The sequence below is a fragment of the Mus caroli genome, unplaced genomic scaffold, assembly GCF_978045245.1.
Source record: "Mus caroli unplaced genomic scaffold, Mus_caroli_1 scaffold_12, whole genome shotgun sequence".
Lineage (NCBI taxonomy): Eukaryota > Metazoa > Chordata > Mammalia > Rodentia > Muridae > Mus > Mus caroli.
In genome coordinates, this window is record NW_028227267.1 from 119,797,280 (window position 1) to 119,814,020 (window position 16,741).

The 16,741-nt window shown below is 39.0% G+C and overlaps 1 protein-coding gene across 5 annotated transcripts in view; it reads left to right on the forward strand.

The window, feature by feature from the left end:
- Window positions 1–16,741, forward strand: part of Pcca (propionyl-CoA carboxylase subunit alpha) — a 411,727-nt gene that overhangs the window by 119,716 nt on the left and 275,270 nt on the right. For all 5 annotated transcript variants that reach the window (XR_015044709.1, XM_085828899.1, XM_021182607.2 and 2 more), the window contains one exon: window positions 5,725–5,761. Coding sequence is in view for 4 of the 5 variants with exons in the window: in XM_085828899.1 (XP_085685025.1) it covers window positions 5,725–5,761 (37 nt within the window). In the remaining variant the exon portion in view is untranslated. The remainder of the gene's footprint in view (window positions 1–5,724; window positions 5,762–16,741) is intronic.

Consider the following 16,741-nt stretch of genomic DNA (forward strand, 5'->3'; position numbering starts at 1 on the left):
ATCACAGGGTTTCTGGGCTGTATCACAGAGAATCTGGGCTGTATCACAGGGTTTCTGGGCTGTATCACAGGGTTTATGGGCTGTATCACAGAGTTTTGGGCTGTATCACAGGGTTTCTGAGCTGTATCACAGGGTTTCTGGGCTGTATCACAGAGATTCTAGGCTGTATCACAGGGTTTCTGGGGTGTGTCACAGGGTTTCTGGGCTGTATCACAGGGTTTCTGGGCTGTATCACAGAGTTTTGGGCTGTATCACAGGGCTTCTGGGCTGTATCACAGAGTTTTGGGCTGTATCACAGGGTTTCTGGGCTGTATCACAGAGATTCTAGGCTGTATCACAGGGTTTCTGGGCTGTATCACAGGGTTTCTGGGCTGTATCACAGAGATTCTAGGCTGTTATCACAGGGTTTCTGGGCTGTATCACAGGGTTTCTGGGGTGTGTCACAGGGTTTCTGGGCTGTATCACAGGGTTTTTGGACTGTATCACAGGGTTTCTTGGCTGTATCACAGGATCACAGGGTTTCTGGGCTGTGTCACAGGGTTTCTGGGCTGTGTTACAGGGTCTCTTGGCTGTATCACAGGATCTCTGGGCTGTGTCACAGGGTTTCTGCACTGTATCACAGAAGGCCGAGACAGGAATGGCCATCTCTTCTATCTTAATGTGTCTTCTGTGTCCCTCTCTATTTCTGGAACACTATAAGTTCCTTTTAAGTTGGAGTCCACTGTATGCTGGTTCTCTATTGAACTTCCTCTCTTTTTGTTTTCCACAACACTGAACTTTTTGTTTGTTTGCATCCATATAAGTAATAATCATATATTTAAACAGCTATACAATCTACATTTATATAAATCAATCAAAAGAAAAATAAGGGGCACCAATCCACCTGTCTCTGCCTCCCGAGTGCTAGAATTAAAGGCGTGCGCCACCACCACCTAGCTAAGTTAGAAATTAACCAGAAATTAATTTGTTCCTCACACATACTTTTTTCCTTGGCTGTTAACAATTTTTTCGATTTACTATTTTTTATTTCATAGTTTCTTTATTTACATTTCAAATGTTATCCCCTTTCCTGGTTTCCCCTCTGAAACCCCCTTATCCCATTCCCCCTCATCCACCCACCCACTGCTATTTCCCTGACCTGGCATTCACCTACACTGTGGCATTGAGCCTTCTCAGGAACAAGGGCCTCTCCTCCCATTGATTTCCAACAAGGCCACCCTCTGCTACATATGCAGCTGGAGACATGGTCCCTCCATGTAAAACGGCAACCAACAAATTGGGAAAAAATCTTTACCAACCCTATATCCAATAAAGGAATAATATATACAAAGAACTCAAGAAGTTAGACTCCAGAGAACAAAATACCCCTATTAAAAATGGGGTACAGAGCTAAACAAAGAATTCTCAACTGATGAATGCCGAATGGCTGAGAAGTACCTGAAAAAATGTTCAACATCCTTAGTCATCAGGGAAATGCAAATCAAAACAACCCTGAGATTCCACCTCACACCAGTCAGAATGGCTAAGATCAAAAACTCAGGTGACAGCAGATGCTGGTGAGCATGTGGAGAAATAGGGACACTCCTCCATTGTTGGTGGAATTGCAAGCTGGTACAACCACTCTGGAAATCAGTTTGGTGGTTCCTCAGAAAATTGGACATAATACTACCAGAGGATCCAGCTATACCATTCCTGGTCATATACCCAGAAGATGCTCCAACATGTAATAAGGACACATGCTCCACTATGTTCATAGCAGCCTTATTTATAATAGCCAGGAGCTGGGAAGACCCCAGATGTCCCTCAACAGAGGAATGGATACAGAAAATGTGGTACATTTACACACTGGAATACTACTCAGCTATTGAAAACAACGACTTCATGAAATTCTTAGGCAAATGGATGGAACTGAAAAATATCATCCTGAGTGAGGTAACCCAATCACAAAAGAACACACATGGTATACACTCACTGATAAGTGGATATTAGCCCAGAAGCTCAGAATATCCAAGATACAATTCACAGACCAAATGAAGCTCAAGAAGAAGGAAAACCAAAGTATGGATTCTTAGGTCCTTCTTACAAGGGGGAACAAAATACCCATGAGAGGAGATACAGAGACAAAGTGTGGAGCAGAGACTGAAGGAAAGCCCATCCAGAGAGTGCCCCACCCAAGGATCCATCCCATAGACAGTCACCAAACCCAGACAGTATTGTGGATGCCAACAAGTGCTTGCTGACAGGAGCCTGATACAGCTTTCTCCTGAGAGACTCTGCTAGTGCCTGAGAAATAAAGAGGTCGATACTTAGAACCATCCATTGGACTGAGCACAGGGTCCCCAATGAAGAAGCTAGAGAAAGGACTGAAGGAGCTGAAGGAGCTTGGAACCCCATAGGAGGAACAACAATATGAACCAACCAGTACCTCCAGAGCTCCCAATGACTAAACTACCAACCAAAGAGTTCATATGGAGGGACCATGGCCCCAGCTGCATATTTTTTTAAAAAAAGATTTATTTACTTTATGTATATGAGTACGCTGTAGCTGTCTTCAGACACACCAGAAGAGGGCATCGGATCCCATTACAGATGGTTGTGAGCTACTGTGTGGTTGCTGGGAATTGAATTCAAGACCTATGGAAGAGCAGTCAGTGCTCTTAACCACTGAGCCATCTCTCTAGCCCAACCCTGCTTTTTTAGTCTGTGGTTTTCGATTTTACTTCAGGAGGGTCCTTTTCCGATTATCTAAAGCAAGTTTCCTCTTATTCTCTGCTGTTGCCATGAAGTGTTCACATCACTGCTCAGCTGACTTGCTTGTCCACTTGACTTTCTGTTTTTCTTCATGGGCTAGGACTCTAGAAGGATAGAAGGCCAGATTGTATACACTGTTGCTGAAAATATTTACCGGCTTAGTGTCTTAAAACACATAGATCATCATTCTTTTAAATGGGTAGAGTCACTGAGCCATCTGTATGCCAGTCCTTTGTTGAAGGCCCATTGAATTGTTTTCCAGATGTTTTACTTATCAAAACAGCACAATTGAAAATAACAAATTCATTTTAAGTTTTTGTTGATATATGTGAGAGAGGCGTCCATAGGATAACTTTCTACAACCAAAGGCTGTGGAGGAATGGACACAGGCTCTCCACGTTTGATAAATGCAGCTATTTGCACAAAGGCTATGTGTGTGTCTTGACCGAAGTGTGAAGTGCTGCTCAGGCTTGTTCCTGTGTTCACACTTGAGTGGGATCTCCTGTGTCAGCCTACTGCTAGGGCAAAAGCTGAGGGTGGATGTGTTTTATATTTCTCTTTAGATTTGTTTTGTTTTTTGTTTGTTTTTACTGGACTTAAATTATCTGTTGTTCTGAATAGACTTTCCAAAGCTTTATTACATGTTTTTTCTTCTATCCATAACCCTATAAGGAGGTTCTATGCACCATATTTAGTGCTATTGATTTAGGAGCTATTTAGAGTTTTTATCTTTATGTATCCCATAATAAAACTAGATGTGTCACATGTGTTTAGTTTATTTTCAAAAACAATAATAGTGTTTTATAAAGTCTAATATGTAATAGATCCTCAGTGAATTTTTTGGCTCAGTGAATGACAAATGAAAAATTAATTTTTAAGGCAATTTGATTTTATCTGAAAAATCTTTGTCATAGAAATTGATTTTCATGGTAGGGAAACTTATACTTTAGTCAAAAGTTAACATTGTGTTGTGGGAGATCAGGAATTTTGAGAAGTTTTGCTGTATATAAATACAAATTCTCTTTACATATATAGCATAACGTGTGTGTGTCATGTGGATACATAAATATGTCACAACCAGAAGTAGATTTTGAGCACTGTTGGCTTCCCTGGGCCCCAGACTTTCTAGGTTGTAGTTGAATTTCTTTGAGACGTCTTTGGCAAACACACCCTTCCACATTGAATGAAATGTTAAAAGTTTCCTTCGAGCTGATTATAACCGGGTCCTCACCAGTCCTCACTCTTCCTGTATGTTGTTCAAGAGGCACTAATTGTTCGATTTGGCAGGTTTAACACTTCCTGACAGAGGCTATTAAAGGCAAGTATTCTCCAATAACTGTCACCGGCTGGAACAAAGAGCCTTCCAACTCAATGTGTGGAAGCCACGACATTCTTAAATGACCCGTTTCATAGATTTTTTTTTTAAAAAATTTTTTTATCTTTTTAAACAAAAATTTGGAGATGCAGGGTTGGTGCAAGCATCAAGGTGTAGAAAGCGAGTAAAGCTTGATTTTGGGGCAGGGAGCAAGACAGCTTTATCTCTGACTTGAAAACAATTGTTATTTGGAAAATCTCATTAGCAGATGTGACTGCTTGGAGTAAAAAAAGACTTAAAACTGGTGTCGCTTTCAGGATTGCTTTGAACTTAACAAGCACCTATTTGTGGAGCAGACTGGCTAATGAAAGGAAATTAAATTTTTCTGACAACTTCCCGTTCCAGCCTCCTTATTCAGGGATGCTGTTGGGTACTGAAGACTTTTAAGGAAGAATTTCTTTTCTTTTTCTAAAAACTGGACATAAATGAAGCAGTTATTTTCCCCTAGTCCCAGTTTGGGGGTTGGGGAGACTACTGTGATTGATCTTCATTTTAAATGTAGTAATTTAAGAGCTTTAAAAATGCCAGGCTTCCCTTGAATGCCTTGAAATTGTGGAAAAATTCCTGCATATTTATCAACTGGTGGTTCTAGAACATGGCTGGTGGTGCATATAGTGCCACTGGATTAGAAAAATTAATTGAATTGAGAAAGTGGTCTCAGAGTTCTCCTTGTCATTATGTCAAAAATTTGTGCATAGAGTTTGCACAGTGTATATCAGGTGAATGGCTTTGGCTGGGGCAGTTTCTTGAAGCTTAGGGTTTTAAGTGTTACTGCTGACAAGTGGCAGGGACGGATGCACTTGTGAGTCGGTAACGCAGGCCTGCCTTGGACATCAGGGAGGAGTCCTTACCTTGTTCTTCAGAGTTTCACTGAACTTTAATTATGTGCCTAGTACAACTGTAAAGATAAAATATGTACCTGAAGAATTGGTTAAGAAAATATAATGGAAATCACAAGGTTTCTTTTTTCTTTCCTCCCTTCCTTTCTTCCTTCCTTCCTTCCTTTCTTTCTTTCTTTCTTTCTTTCTTTCTTTCTTTCTTTCTTTCTTTCTTTCTTTCTTTCTTTCTTTCTTTCTTTCTTTCTTTCTTTCTTTTTTTTCCTTTTTTTTAAAAAACAATTGCTAATTCCTACAGCTACTGGAAATTTACTTATTTCTAGAAAATTGATAGATCTCCTCCCAAACAATAGACAATCAACTCCCCCTGCTGACAGAATCTAGGAAAACACAGTGTGTAAATAGACAAGGGGGCTGCAGACAAGCTTTAATGATCTGATTTACAATTCAGTATTGATTGTAAACATCTAAAATCTGCCATTAAATCCCGGCAACTGCACCGAATCATTGGCAATTCTGGTCATGTTTCCTGCCAGCTCATTTCAAACTGCTTTGAGTTTCTTAATATAATAACGACGAAGGAGAATTTACATTCCACTTATGGTATTAATTTTACATTTCTCTGAATGAAAAGGGTTAGAAGGTTGTAAAATTGAACATTAAATGAATCAGAGGAGACAGTAGTGCAATATATGACTGCCCTAAAGACATTGTGCAATGTCTCATGGGATTAATGTTGAGTCTCATTTCCTGCCTTTACAGGATGCAGATGAAGCTGTCAGAATTGCAAGGGAAATTGGTAAGTCCTTAAATTAACTTTGGTAGTGTTTCTGTGTCTTTCAGCAGATATGGTTGAGCAAACGTGTAATAAGTAATTCCCATAGAGCAAATAATATTTTAATAGTTTTTGGTTTCTGATTACTTGTGGCTCTAGAATTTATCAGTTGAATTACCATATTCTCTTATTAAAGTAGGACTTGTAGTCACTTGATCTTAGTTTTGTTCTTTTATAAGATGAACTCACTAGCTAATTAAAACAAATAATTGTCTGAAGAGTCTTGAGGATTGGACACAGTTTGTATTTATTTGTGTGTGAGCACTCAACTGTGGTGTATTGTAATGTGAAGGACACAGCACACAGCATTCAAATGAAGGTGCCCTTGACAAGCTTGTTCAAGTTCTTACCCTTCTCTAAAATGGAAAATATCAACTTAATAACTTTGCTAGGAAAGAAAGATGCAGTAGAAAGCGGGAGGTGAGAGCTGGATATGCTAAGCAAGTGAAAAGGAAGCTGAGGAACATTTAAGGCTGCTGTATATCTATGACGTTTCAAGTATATTCCTCTTGCTCATGAACACAGTTGTCTTCTGTAGTGTCTACTAAATGGAGAAAATAGGAAAAGAGAACAAAGCTTTGAAACCTATAGTTTTGAGTCAGATCAATACATGTGTACACCTATGGAAAGCTGTGGCTAGGCAAAGGGCTCAGACAACACTTTCTGTCAGGCTTACAGCAGCATCTTAAAACAATCTGTGCTGCTAGCTCACATTGTTTCAGGAAGCCATATACTAATATTTTAGTACTCCCGTTTTCTCAGTGTGGTTTGTTACTCAGAGTTTTTGTCTATGGTAGGAGAGCATTTGATTTGGCAAAGTTTATATATTCCAAAGTGATCATGGCCATTAAGATATTCTTGTAAATGAGACAAGCTAGCATAGAGTTCTTCAATCTGGTGTTCTTGAGCTATCAGCTTCCTCAGCATGCTCTTCTGTGATTGGAAAAGGTGTTTGGCTTGTTGTGTACTGCTTCTGTTGGGTATGGCTAAATTATTTTGGTTTTGGTCATTTAAGTCATATTAACTGTTCTTTGTTGTTTATTTGTTTTGAAAAACTGCCTTGAATATAAGGCCAGTACATATAAGATACTATTTTATCTGTCGAGAACATCTGTATTAATTACTTCTTCAGCGTTGCCAGCATCTTTAGAAGCTTTTTACTATTGTACTAATTTCACAGTAAGACTTGGTAGGTTACATAATGCTGCTGTCTGTGGGTTAAATCATTGGTCCCCTTATTCCCCATGAAGCACTCAGCAGCTTCTAAGACTGTCCTAAAGTGGTTTAATTTTATTAATACACTTTAAAACTCAAATTGGGCTCTTTTTAGTCATAGCTTAGATATTACCACCTATCTAAGTCATCTATGAGAATATTTTGTAATAAATGATATGTAATATTATTATTGTCATATTTGGAGGAATTTTGGAAAGCAGAAAGGGCTAGAGTATATACTAGGATCATGTGCCTGTGACATGCTGTGAATTACACATCTTACACTCAAGAACACTTTCTTTGGTGACACAGTATTCAAGTCTGTGTGTGTGCACATGTGCATGAGCCCTTTGATGATGGATCAGGTTTTCCCTACTCTTAATTGAGATATCTCACACTTATATTATGGTTTGGATGGACATTGTAAGTTTACTTAAGGGTTAGAGTAGACGTTGAGTCCATGGGAAAATATATTCCCAAGTGTGAGCAACAGAATTATAAACATATATTTGAACCTGTTTTTTTTTTGTTTGTTTGTTTTCTTTTGTAGTGTCATTTTCTGGATTTTCTTGTGTGATTTATGTTTCTGTTTCTGTTTTCTTTTTCTTCTTCTGTGTTGCTGGGGAATCAGGATCTAGAGCTTATTTTGCAAGGCCTACACACAGCCACAGTGCTGTGCTCCTCCACTCTGTGCACAGGTTGTTGCCTTTTCCCTCTTTTTTGTGCTATGTGGTAGAAACAAAATCTTTCTGTGCTCTCTCACTCTCAGGTCTGTGTTTCTTTTCTGGAAGCATTTATCTATACTGCCAGAGCTGGAAAGTAATTGTTGGCCACTGTTGTGTTTTTTACGTAACTGTAGCTTTTAGTTTGGAACATTTTTTTCCATGTACAATCTACTTCAGAAATGCCATTTTTTTATTATTGAAAAATTTCCTATAATTACAATTCAGATTTCATACATGGGTGTGTCCTTGATGATTCCCATCCCCTTCCTTCTATTTCTTCTAATTCTTCCCTTTCCCTCTCATTGTGAAATACATGCTTACAGTTGTGGCTATTAAATAGAAGCTTGCTAGTGTCCTGAGCAGACTGGAAGGAAGAGAAGTCATAAAATTTGAAGTGAAATGAAACACGGTAAAGAAGTTTTACAAGGCTTTAGGGATTTCCCAGAGAACCCTCCAGATCACACAGACACCTCCTGTGAAAACCTCTTCTTACCGTGCTGTCATCCAGACACATTACAAAGTCACTTTTCTGTAATCTCTATTCAGTTTTCTCTGCCAAAGTAGTAGTGTTCTGTATTGGTTTATTGTACTTTATAATATATTTTGGTTATACCCTCATATATACAATATTGATTAGTTCTTACTTAAACAAAACATAATGATGATATTATAATTAATATTCACCATTAACAAATAAAGATTATATCTAATATTAAAAAGTATTAAATATACTCATTGCACATATTTGTAACCGTGAATAAAAATAATTTTATTAAAAATATAAATATATCAATACATAATAATTTATTTTTGTACATTTAAGGCAAACTGAGGAAAGACAAAAAATATGCTTTCTTCACTCTTGTTTTAGTTTCAGTTTTTGGAGAAACTCATTCTTTTTTAAGGGCACAGTTGCTGTAGAAATGTAGCTAATGCATCATTGGACTGGGACATTATTGGTTTGTGTACACTGAACCATCCTCACATTCTTGGACTGAATCCAACCTGGTCCTGGTGTAGAGTCTTAACCTGTTTTTGAGTTTGGTTTGCAAGAATTTTATTGAGAAATTTTGCCTCTATGTTCATTGGAAAATGGCTCTTTAGTCTTGTCTTGTCTTCTCTTCTCTCTCTCTCTCTCTCTCTCTCTCTCTCTCTCTCTCTCTCTCTCTCTCTCTCTTTTTTTTTGGTGTGTGTTCTTGCATGTCTCTTTCCTTGTCCAGTTTTAGTAGCAGGGTGAGCCAAAGGTTTGATAGATTTGTCTGGGAATCCATCTTATCCTGGGCTTTATTGGGAGGCTCTTTTTTTTTTTTTTAACCATCTTTTTGTTGTTGTTGTTTTTTGTTTTTTGAGACAGGGTTTCTCTGTGTAGCCCTGGCTGTCCTGGAACTCACTTTGTAGACCAGACTGTCCTCCAACTCAGAAATTCACCTGCCTCTGCCTCCCGAGTGCTGGGATTAAAGGCATGCACCACCACGCCTGGCTTATTAACCATCATTTTAATTTCCTCGCTTGTTACAAATCCTTTAAAGTTATTTCTATAGGTCATTATAGGTCATGTGTGTTTGGAACTTATTTCTTTTACATTTCCCAGGCTTTTGGAATATAAGTTTTTAAAAGTACTGTGTAATGATTCTCTGGGTTTTGTGTGTGTGTGTGTGTGTGTGTGTGTGTGTGTGAGAGAGAGAGAGAGAGAGAAGGGGATTGAGAGAGGGAGAGAAAGGAGGAGAGGGAGGGGAAACAGGGTCTCACTGTGTTCATTTCTAATTAGTGTCTTCTCTCCCTTTTTTGTTCATTTGGTCATGAATTTGTTCATCTTATTTTTTTCAAATATCAGCTCTGTTTGATTGATTCTATGCATCCTTTAGTCTCTATTCTATTAATTTTACCCTAATTTTTATTTTTATTTTTTTGACTTCTACTGCTTTGGGGTTTGAATTCTTGTTTTTCTAGGTCCTTGATATATGTCATTAGGTTATTTGAGATTTTTTTCTAAGACTTTACTGCAAACTCTGACCTGCAAACTCAAGAGGAGATTTTCTGGGCTTCTTTAGCTGTATTTGAAAGGTTCTGCTAAGCTGTATTTTCATTCCCTTTTAGAAACTTTGAACATTTCTTTCTGATTTCTTTAGTGATTCAAGGGTTAGGTGCTCTATCTTCATGTGTTTTCATGGTTTCTGTAGATTTTCTCATTACTAGTTTCTAGTTTCTAGTTTTATCACACTGATATTATAAGCCAGAAAAGATGACTCATTTGTTAAGACTTGGTTTGTTGTTGGCAATATAGTCTGTTTAGAGAAGATTCTATGGGCTGCTGAGAATAATATGTATTCTGTTTCTATTGAATGGAATATTCTGTATTTGTCTGTTTAAACTCATTTGATCTATGATGTAGTTTAAATCTGAGTATTCTTTGTTGAATATTTTGATGACTTAGAGATGAGAGTGAGGTATTGAAGTCAGCAACTCCTATTGTACAAGTACCTGTCCAGTGTTTGTGTTTGCTTGGGAGGTCAGGGGCCCATGTTTGGTGTATTCACAGTTGCAGATCTGCTTGACTCATCGATTCCTTTATTGGTGTAGAGTGAGCTTCTTTATCACCTCTGGCTAATTCTGGTTGGAAGTCTACTTATCATGTATCAGAATAGCTGGGCCACATTGTTTGGTTTACATCAATAATAGAATTCTTTCTATCTGTTGACTCACAATCTTTAGGGGAGCCTTTAGCAGTAAAGTAAGTGTTTTGGAAGCAGCAGAAAGCTGGATCTAGTTTTCTAGTTGGCCACTCTGTGTCTTTTTAATGGTGAGGTGAGGCCATTTATATTTAAAATTTTACTGAGAGGAATCAACTAATTCCTGTGATTTGTTGATTGAGTAGATTATTGTTTGTTCTTTACTTTGTCTTCATAGTGTATAAGGGCTTTGCTTGTTTCCTGGGTTGAGTAGTGAATTCTTTATAGCTCTCCTCTGCTTAGCTTTTCCTCTCAAGAAGATCATTCTGTCCTGTGCTCTTGAGGTTGATTCCTTTGATTAGTATTTTAAGCATCTTTGGTAGCATTGGCTTAGTGGTCTTGAATTGCTTCAGCTTATGCTTGTCTTGAAATGCCCTGTTTCTCTGTCAGTGTTAAATATAACATGGCTGGATAATAGCCATCTTGGCTGACAGTTACTTACTTTTAGAACCTAATATTTATAGTCTCATATTTTTCTGACATTGAGGGCTACTACTGAGAGAGCTAATGGTATTTTGTGTTCTTGCTTTTGTAGGTGAACTGACATTTGCCCTTTAAAGCTTTTAATATTGTTTCAATGTTTTATATTTTGACATTTTGTATATAGTATGTTGTAGAAAGGTTCTTGCCTTGTTGTGTCCATTTGAAGTACTAAATGGCCATTGCATTTGAATGTCAACAGTGTCTCACTATATAGCTATGGCTGGCCTTTAATTCACCATGTAGACTAGGCTGGCCTTGAGCTGACATAGATTTGCCTTCTGCCTACTATTACTGAGTTAAAAGGTGTCTTCTGCCATGGCCAGCTGAATGCGATTCTTGTCTGCTGTCATTTCATGCCTTTAGTGTTTATCTCAGCCCCCTCCTTATCCTGTGGATGTTTAGGTTTGTTCTGATCATAGTTCAGCATTCTTGGATCATGATGGACATACTCATTTATTTTATATTACTTATTGATGTTTGAATTTAACATTTTGTAAGCCTTATCTTCTACCCCTAGTATTTTTTCTGCTTAGTTTAGTTTGTAATAGTGTTCACTGTTCTTCCTTTAAAATGTATTCATTTAAAATTCCATTTCCAACGTTTCTCATTCTTTTGTTTTTGCAAAAGAAAATCTCAGTTTCCCTGCTGAATTTTTTCTTCCATGTTGCCGATTAAAAACAAAAATTAAAAACAAAACAAAACTTCTCTCTTAGTTAGCTTTTTATTGCCGTGAAGAGATTCCTTGACCATGGAAACTCTTATAATGGAAAACTTTTTAGCCCTGGCTGTCCTGAAACTTAACTCTGTAGACCAGGTTGGCCTTGAACTCACAGAAATCCATCTTCCTCTGTCTTCCAAGTGCAGGGATTAAAGGTATGTCCTACCACTGCCTGGCTAAAGGAAAACATTTAATTGGGGCAAAGGTTTAGTCCATTCGTGGCAGTTCATGGTGGGAAGCATGACAGCATTCAGGCAGACATGGTGCTATAGAGGTAGCTGACAATTCTACATCTGTATTTTCAGGCATCAGGAAGAGAGAGCCACTAGACCTGGCTGAAACTTCTGAAACCTCAAAGCCCAGTTAGTAACACATTTCCTCCAAGAAGGTCAAACCTACTCCAACACAAGGCCACACTTCCTAATTCTTTCATGTCATGTCCCTTCCTGTGAACCTATGGAGCTGCTTCATTCAAACTACCACAGCTGCTGATTTCAATATCTGTTTTGCTGACTCTTCCCTCTCTGTTGTCTTTCTAGATCCTCATTTAATTCATTTGCTTGTTTTTAATCCTCTGTTGTGTCACTGATCATTTTTACAAGATAACTTTTGGAATTTCCATCTGATGGTGTACCTGTTCCAGTGTCTTTGAGTTCGGTAGTCTGGGGCAGTCATGTGTCTTGCTCTCTTATGCTTGCTTATTTCCTGTGCTGTGCTTTGTACATTAGCTGTTTGGCTCACTGTCTGGTTTTGGGAGAAATCTCTTTGAGCAGCCTGTTCTTTTTGGTTTTGTTTTGTTTTCCAAGACAAAGAGTATCTGTGTATCTCTGAGGATGTGGACCAGGCTGGCCTCTAAATTCTCTAAATGTTGGATCATGTTCCCTGATGCTGAGATTACAGGCATGTGTCCCACACCGGTGGAACAGACTGTTATGATCTTGGAAATCGCTTGTGGCTTCAGAAGGACTACACCAGGTTAAACAGTTCCACGTGAGGTTTATTGAGAGAGAGTGGGGCAAGGTAGTGGTGGAAAGAGAAGAGGGGAAGAGAGAGGAGAGAGGAGAGAAGGGAGAGGAGAGAGGAGGGGGGGGAGAGAGAATCGGGACCTTTCTTTATATATGGATGATGACATAGCATAGGTAAAGGTGGGAGGTGAGCCAAGTGGATTCTGGGAATATGGTGGCCTTGGCAACAGGTCTGAGGGTCCCGCCTATGTGATGTCACAGGTTTCAGAGGTCCTGATACCAACATGGAACATTCTGGGTTTTTTTGTTTTTTTGTTTTGTTTTTTGTTTTTTTTCCCCCTTTTAAAATTCTTTCACATTTTACATTCTGTCTGTAGTTCCCCCCACCCCCCACACCAGACTGCTCTCTTAAGGCTCAATGAAGTAGTGTTTCCCATTTGTCTGTTCATGAGCTATGCAGCTGATACAAGTCTTGCTTTTGTACAACTTCTTATTGCTCTTTGTCTGGTATCTCTTCATTTCCTTCATGGATTTCAAATACACTTTCTTTATTGTTCTCTTGGGATAAATTCCCCTTTCCTTATTCTGACTCTGGCCTCCATTGACTCACACAGAGGCAGCCTCTAGACTGCCTTCTTACCTAGAGGTTCAATTCATGATCATAAAAGTGGATTCATTGTACTGCTGTATACAGTAGGTAGTCTAGCATTGTCTGGTTGATGCTGGAAAAGCAGAGGGCAGTGAGTGAAGGCTTGGTGCTTCCTGGAGAGTGCTTGGTGTTAATTCCATCCTGGACATTCAAGCTGGATCCTGTTGTCAGTGGAGGACATCAGCAGTCACAGACTCATGCAGAATGTGGAAGTAAAGGCAGGCGACCTACACTGCTCTCTTCTTGGACCTCTAGGCTTCCCATTGGTACATGCTCCCCACTTTGAGATCAGATATTCTCCCTCCCAGTAGGTCCCAAAGGTGTATTTCTAAAGGGACTTCTAAATCCTGTTAAGGGCAGTCAAGACCAAGTATTATAATAAAAATGTCAAAATTTTTAAAAATGTCATAAAGGACAGGATCTCCTCCTCCCTCAAGCAAAAATAAACCGATTCTTTCCTAAAGAAAGGGCAGATTAACTATTTTACATTAAACAAGCAAAAAAACAATCTGCAAAATGCAGTGTGTGACACTTGATTTCTCTGTAATTCTAACACAAGACTCCCCAGGGGTCTCCTTCCTGTCTGATCTTTTTCTCTTAAGGCTTTTGTTTTCTTGTCTGAGCCCCATTGTCCATTGTCAGGCTCCATTCTGTCCATCTAGTGATCTCTTCTCTCTGCAGTATCTTTTATTTTCTTTTCTCTTTGAACCTTTCTTTAGGAAACAAAGACAGGTTTCCCAACTGTTTTAAAAAGATAACTTTCTTGCCCATCAGCCTTACTTTGCTGGGCAAGATTACTGACCAGCACTACTAAATTTGGAACTGGTCATTTCCCAGGAAATATTTTGGGATTTTTTTTTTTTTTACTTTCCCTTTTCCATTAGTTGATATATTGGATCAAAATGTAGTTCAAGAAACTAAATCTAAGAGATATATAATTTTAAAATCAATTATTAGTACCACCTATAGGGTTGCAGACCCCTTCAGCTCCTTGGGTGCTTTCTCTAGCTTCTCCATTGGGGGCCCTGTGTTCCATCTTATAGATGACTGTGAGCATCCACTTCTGTATTTGCCAGGCACTGGCATAGCCTCATACGAGACAGCTTTATCAGGGTCCCTTCATCAAAAACTTGCTGGCATATGCAATAGTGTCTCTAGCTGCATATGTAGCAGAAGATGGCCTAGTTGGCCATTGCTGGGAAGAGAGGCCCCTTGGTATTGCAAACTTTATATGCCCCAGTACAGGGGAATGCCAGGGCTAAGAAGCAGGAGTTGGTGAGTAGGGGAGCAGGGTGGGGGGGGGTGTATAGGAAACTTTGGGATAGCATTTGAAATGTATATATAAAAAAGAAAATATCTAATAAAAATGTGCAAAAAAAGAGAATTATTAGTACCTTATCCTTCAGGTATTTTTATCAGCTTTTAAGTTATCTGATAATTACTCCTCCTCCCCACTCTCCCAGTCTTGGGTGGCATTTTCTGGGAGAGTCTGGTTATTTATCATGTTGTATACAGGTAAATATCTTAGTATCAGTTAATCAAGTTGTTAGCACCCACAACTAAATGGGAAAGCTTCTAAGCTTCCAGAGTCTTTCTTATCTTCTGTATCCAACACATGGTGTCTCAAACTGTAGAACAAACTGAAGTCTCTGTCTTTCTCTTTCGTCTGGCCACATTCAGATGAGAGCTGTCTACTACTTGGGCTCCTACAAAGGCCTTGCAGTCAGAGTTCCAGTTGCTACAGCTCATTCATTGCAGAGCAGCTGCAGTAATCATGGAAAGCGTTGGTAGATGACTTCTCCATGCAGAATTCGATCAGGGCTCATTCTTCCTCACTGAGTTTGCCTAGACTCCACTCCTAGCATTTAAATTAACTTAAAATATCAATTGTTTAGAGAAGCAATTTCAAGAAAAGAGTAAAGCTGGTCCCTCTGAGGGACATACTTTCCAGCTGTTATGTTACAAGAGTGCATATGTACTTGAGTGCACATGGCTTATGAGTAGAAACTGTGTAATTTCTTTTTGAAAGTATTCATTTACCCATAATTGTGCAGAAGGGACATAGGGACTCGACACCATGCTGCCCTGGGTGTGCTGGGGAGCTTCCGTGTGGCTATGAAACACAGGGTCAGTCCCAGTTGATCCAGTGAGACAGCATCAAAGGTGAAAAGAAACCAAGCAGCACTGAGACCGGAGTCTGAGCTGTCTTTTCCCTGGACACGGTGTCCTGTGTGTGATCCCAGAACCAGGATGATGGACAGTCTCCTGTAGCCTAAGCTGTATAGGGAATTTTAAGCCAGCATGTCTCAGAAAACAAACAAACAAACAAACAAACCCAAAAAAGCGTCTTTGTTTTTTGTGTTTGTGACTTGCTTATGTCTGTATATTTAAGAACAAGTGATCTCTTGGTATTGGAAGAGAAATTGCCTCGTTTAAAGTCTCAGATACTTTGTATTTGTTGTGGTAAGCAAGGTAGTTCTGTTTCAAACACATGTCAACTGAAAATATAAATGTAAACAAATGCTTTACAGACAAAAGCCAAACTCAGGAGTGAGTGCTTTAGTGGATTAGGAAATAAGAGATTGTTTGTAGAAACTGTATGTGGAGTAGACATCAGAGAGTTGCCAATGACCATCATTCTTGTTGGTAACTCCTAATTTTTCCAGTAATTCTGACTTTTACTAAGTCCTTAGTTTTCTTTCCACTTCCAGTTCCAGGCACTGCATAACCTAATGTGTCTAGAGTGGTAGGACACAGTGAGATAGTAGGAGAGGAACTAGGCTGCTTGATATTGTTATCATCTGTGTGCAAGACCCTTGTGTTATTTCAGAATGCAGCCAGAATTAGTATCATCAACTTCTGCTAGTTTTTCCTCTTTCTTCCATCATTTTCATTTCAAGAGGAATTAATTTTTTATTTATGTATGTGCTTGTGTGAGTTTATGTGTACCACATGTGTGCAAGAGCCCTCTGTGTCTAGAAGAGGGCATCGGATTCCCTGAACTGGAGTTACAGATGCTTGTAAGTATTCTAAAGTAGGTGCCAGGAACAGAACCCAGGTCCTTTGCAAGAGAAACACACTTTCTTAGCTGTTGAGACAGCTCTCCTGTCCTCTCCCAGGCTTTTCATATTCAGCTTTTTGCATTTTTATCAGGGACTCTTGACTTTCTGGATTTCAGGTATTCATAGGTCTAACAAGAGAGATATTTTGGATAAGGGCAAATTCTTCATCATGTTTTCAAACTAAAACATGACTGCATAGTTGAGGGTTCATAGCATACATATGGCCAAGAAGACTGATGATTTCCCACTGTTCAAAATGGAGGAGAATGGAAGGAGAATGCACCCATCCCCTCAGACTTTCCTGTTGCAAGAATGAATAAGTATGGGTGGAATTGGTAAGCATGCTCTTTGATGGATCACTTGTCTATACAAGTGGTGATGGATCACTTGTCTATACA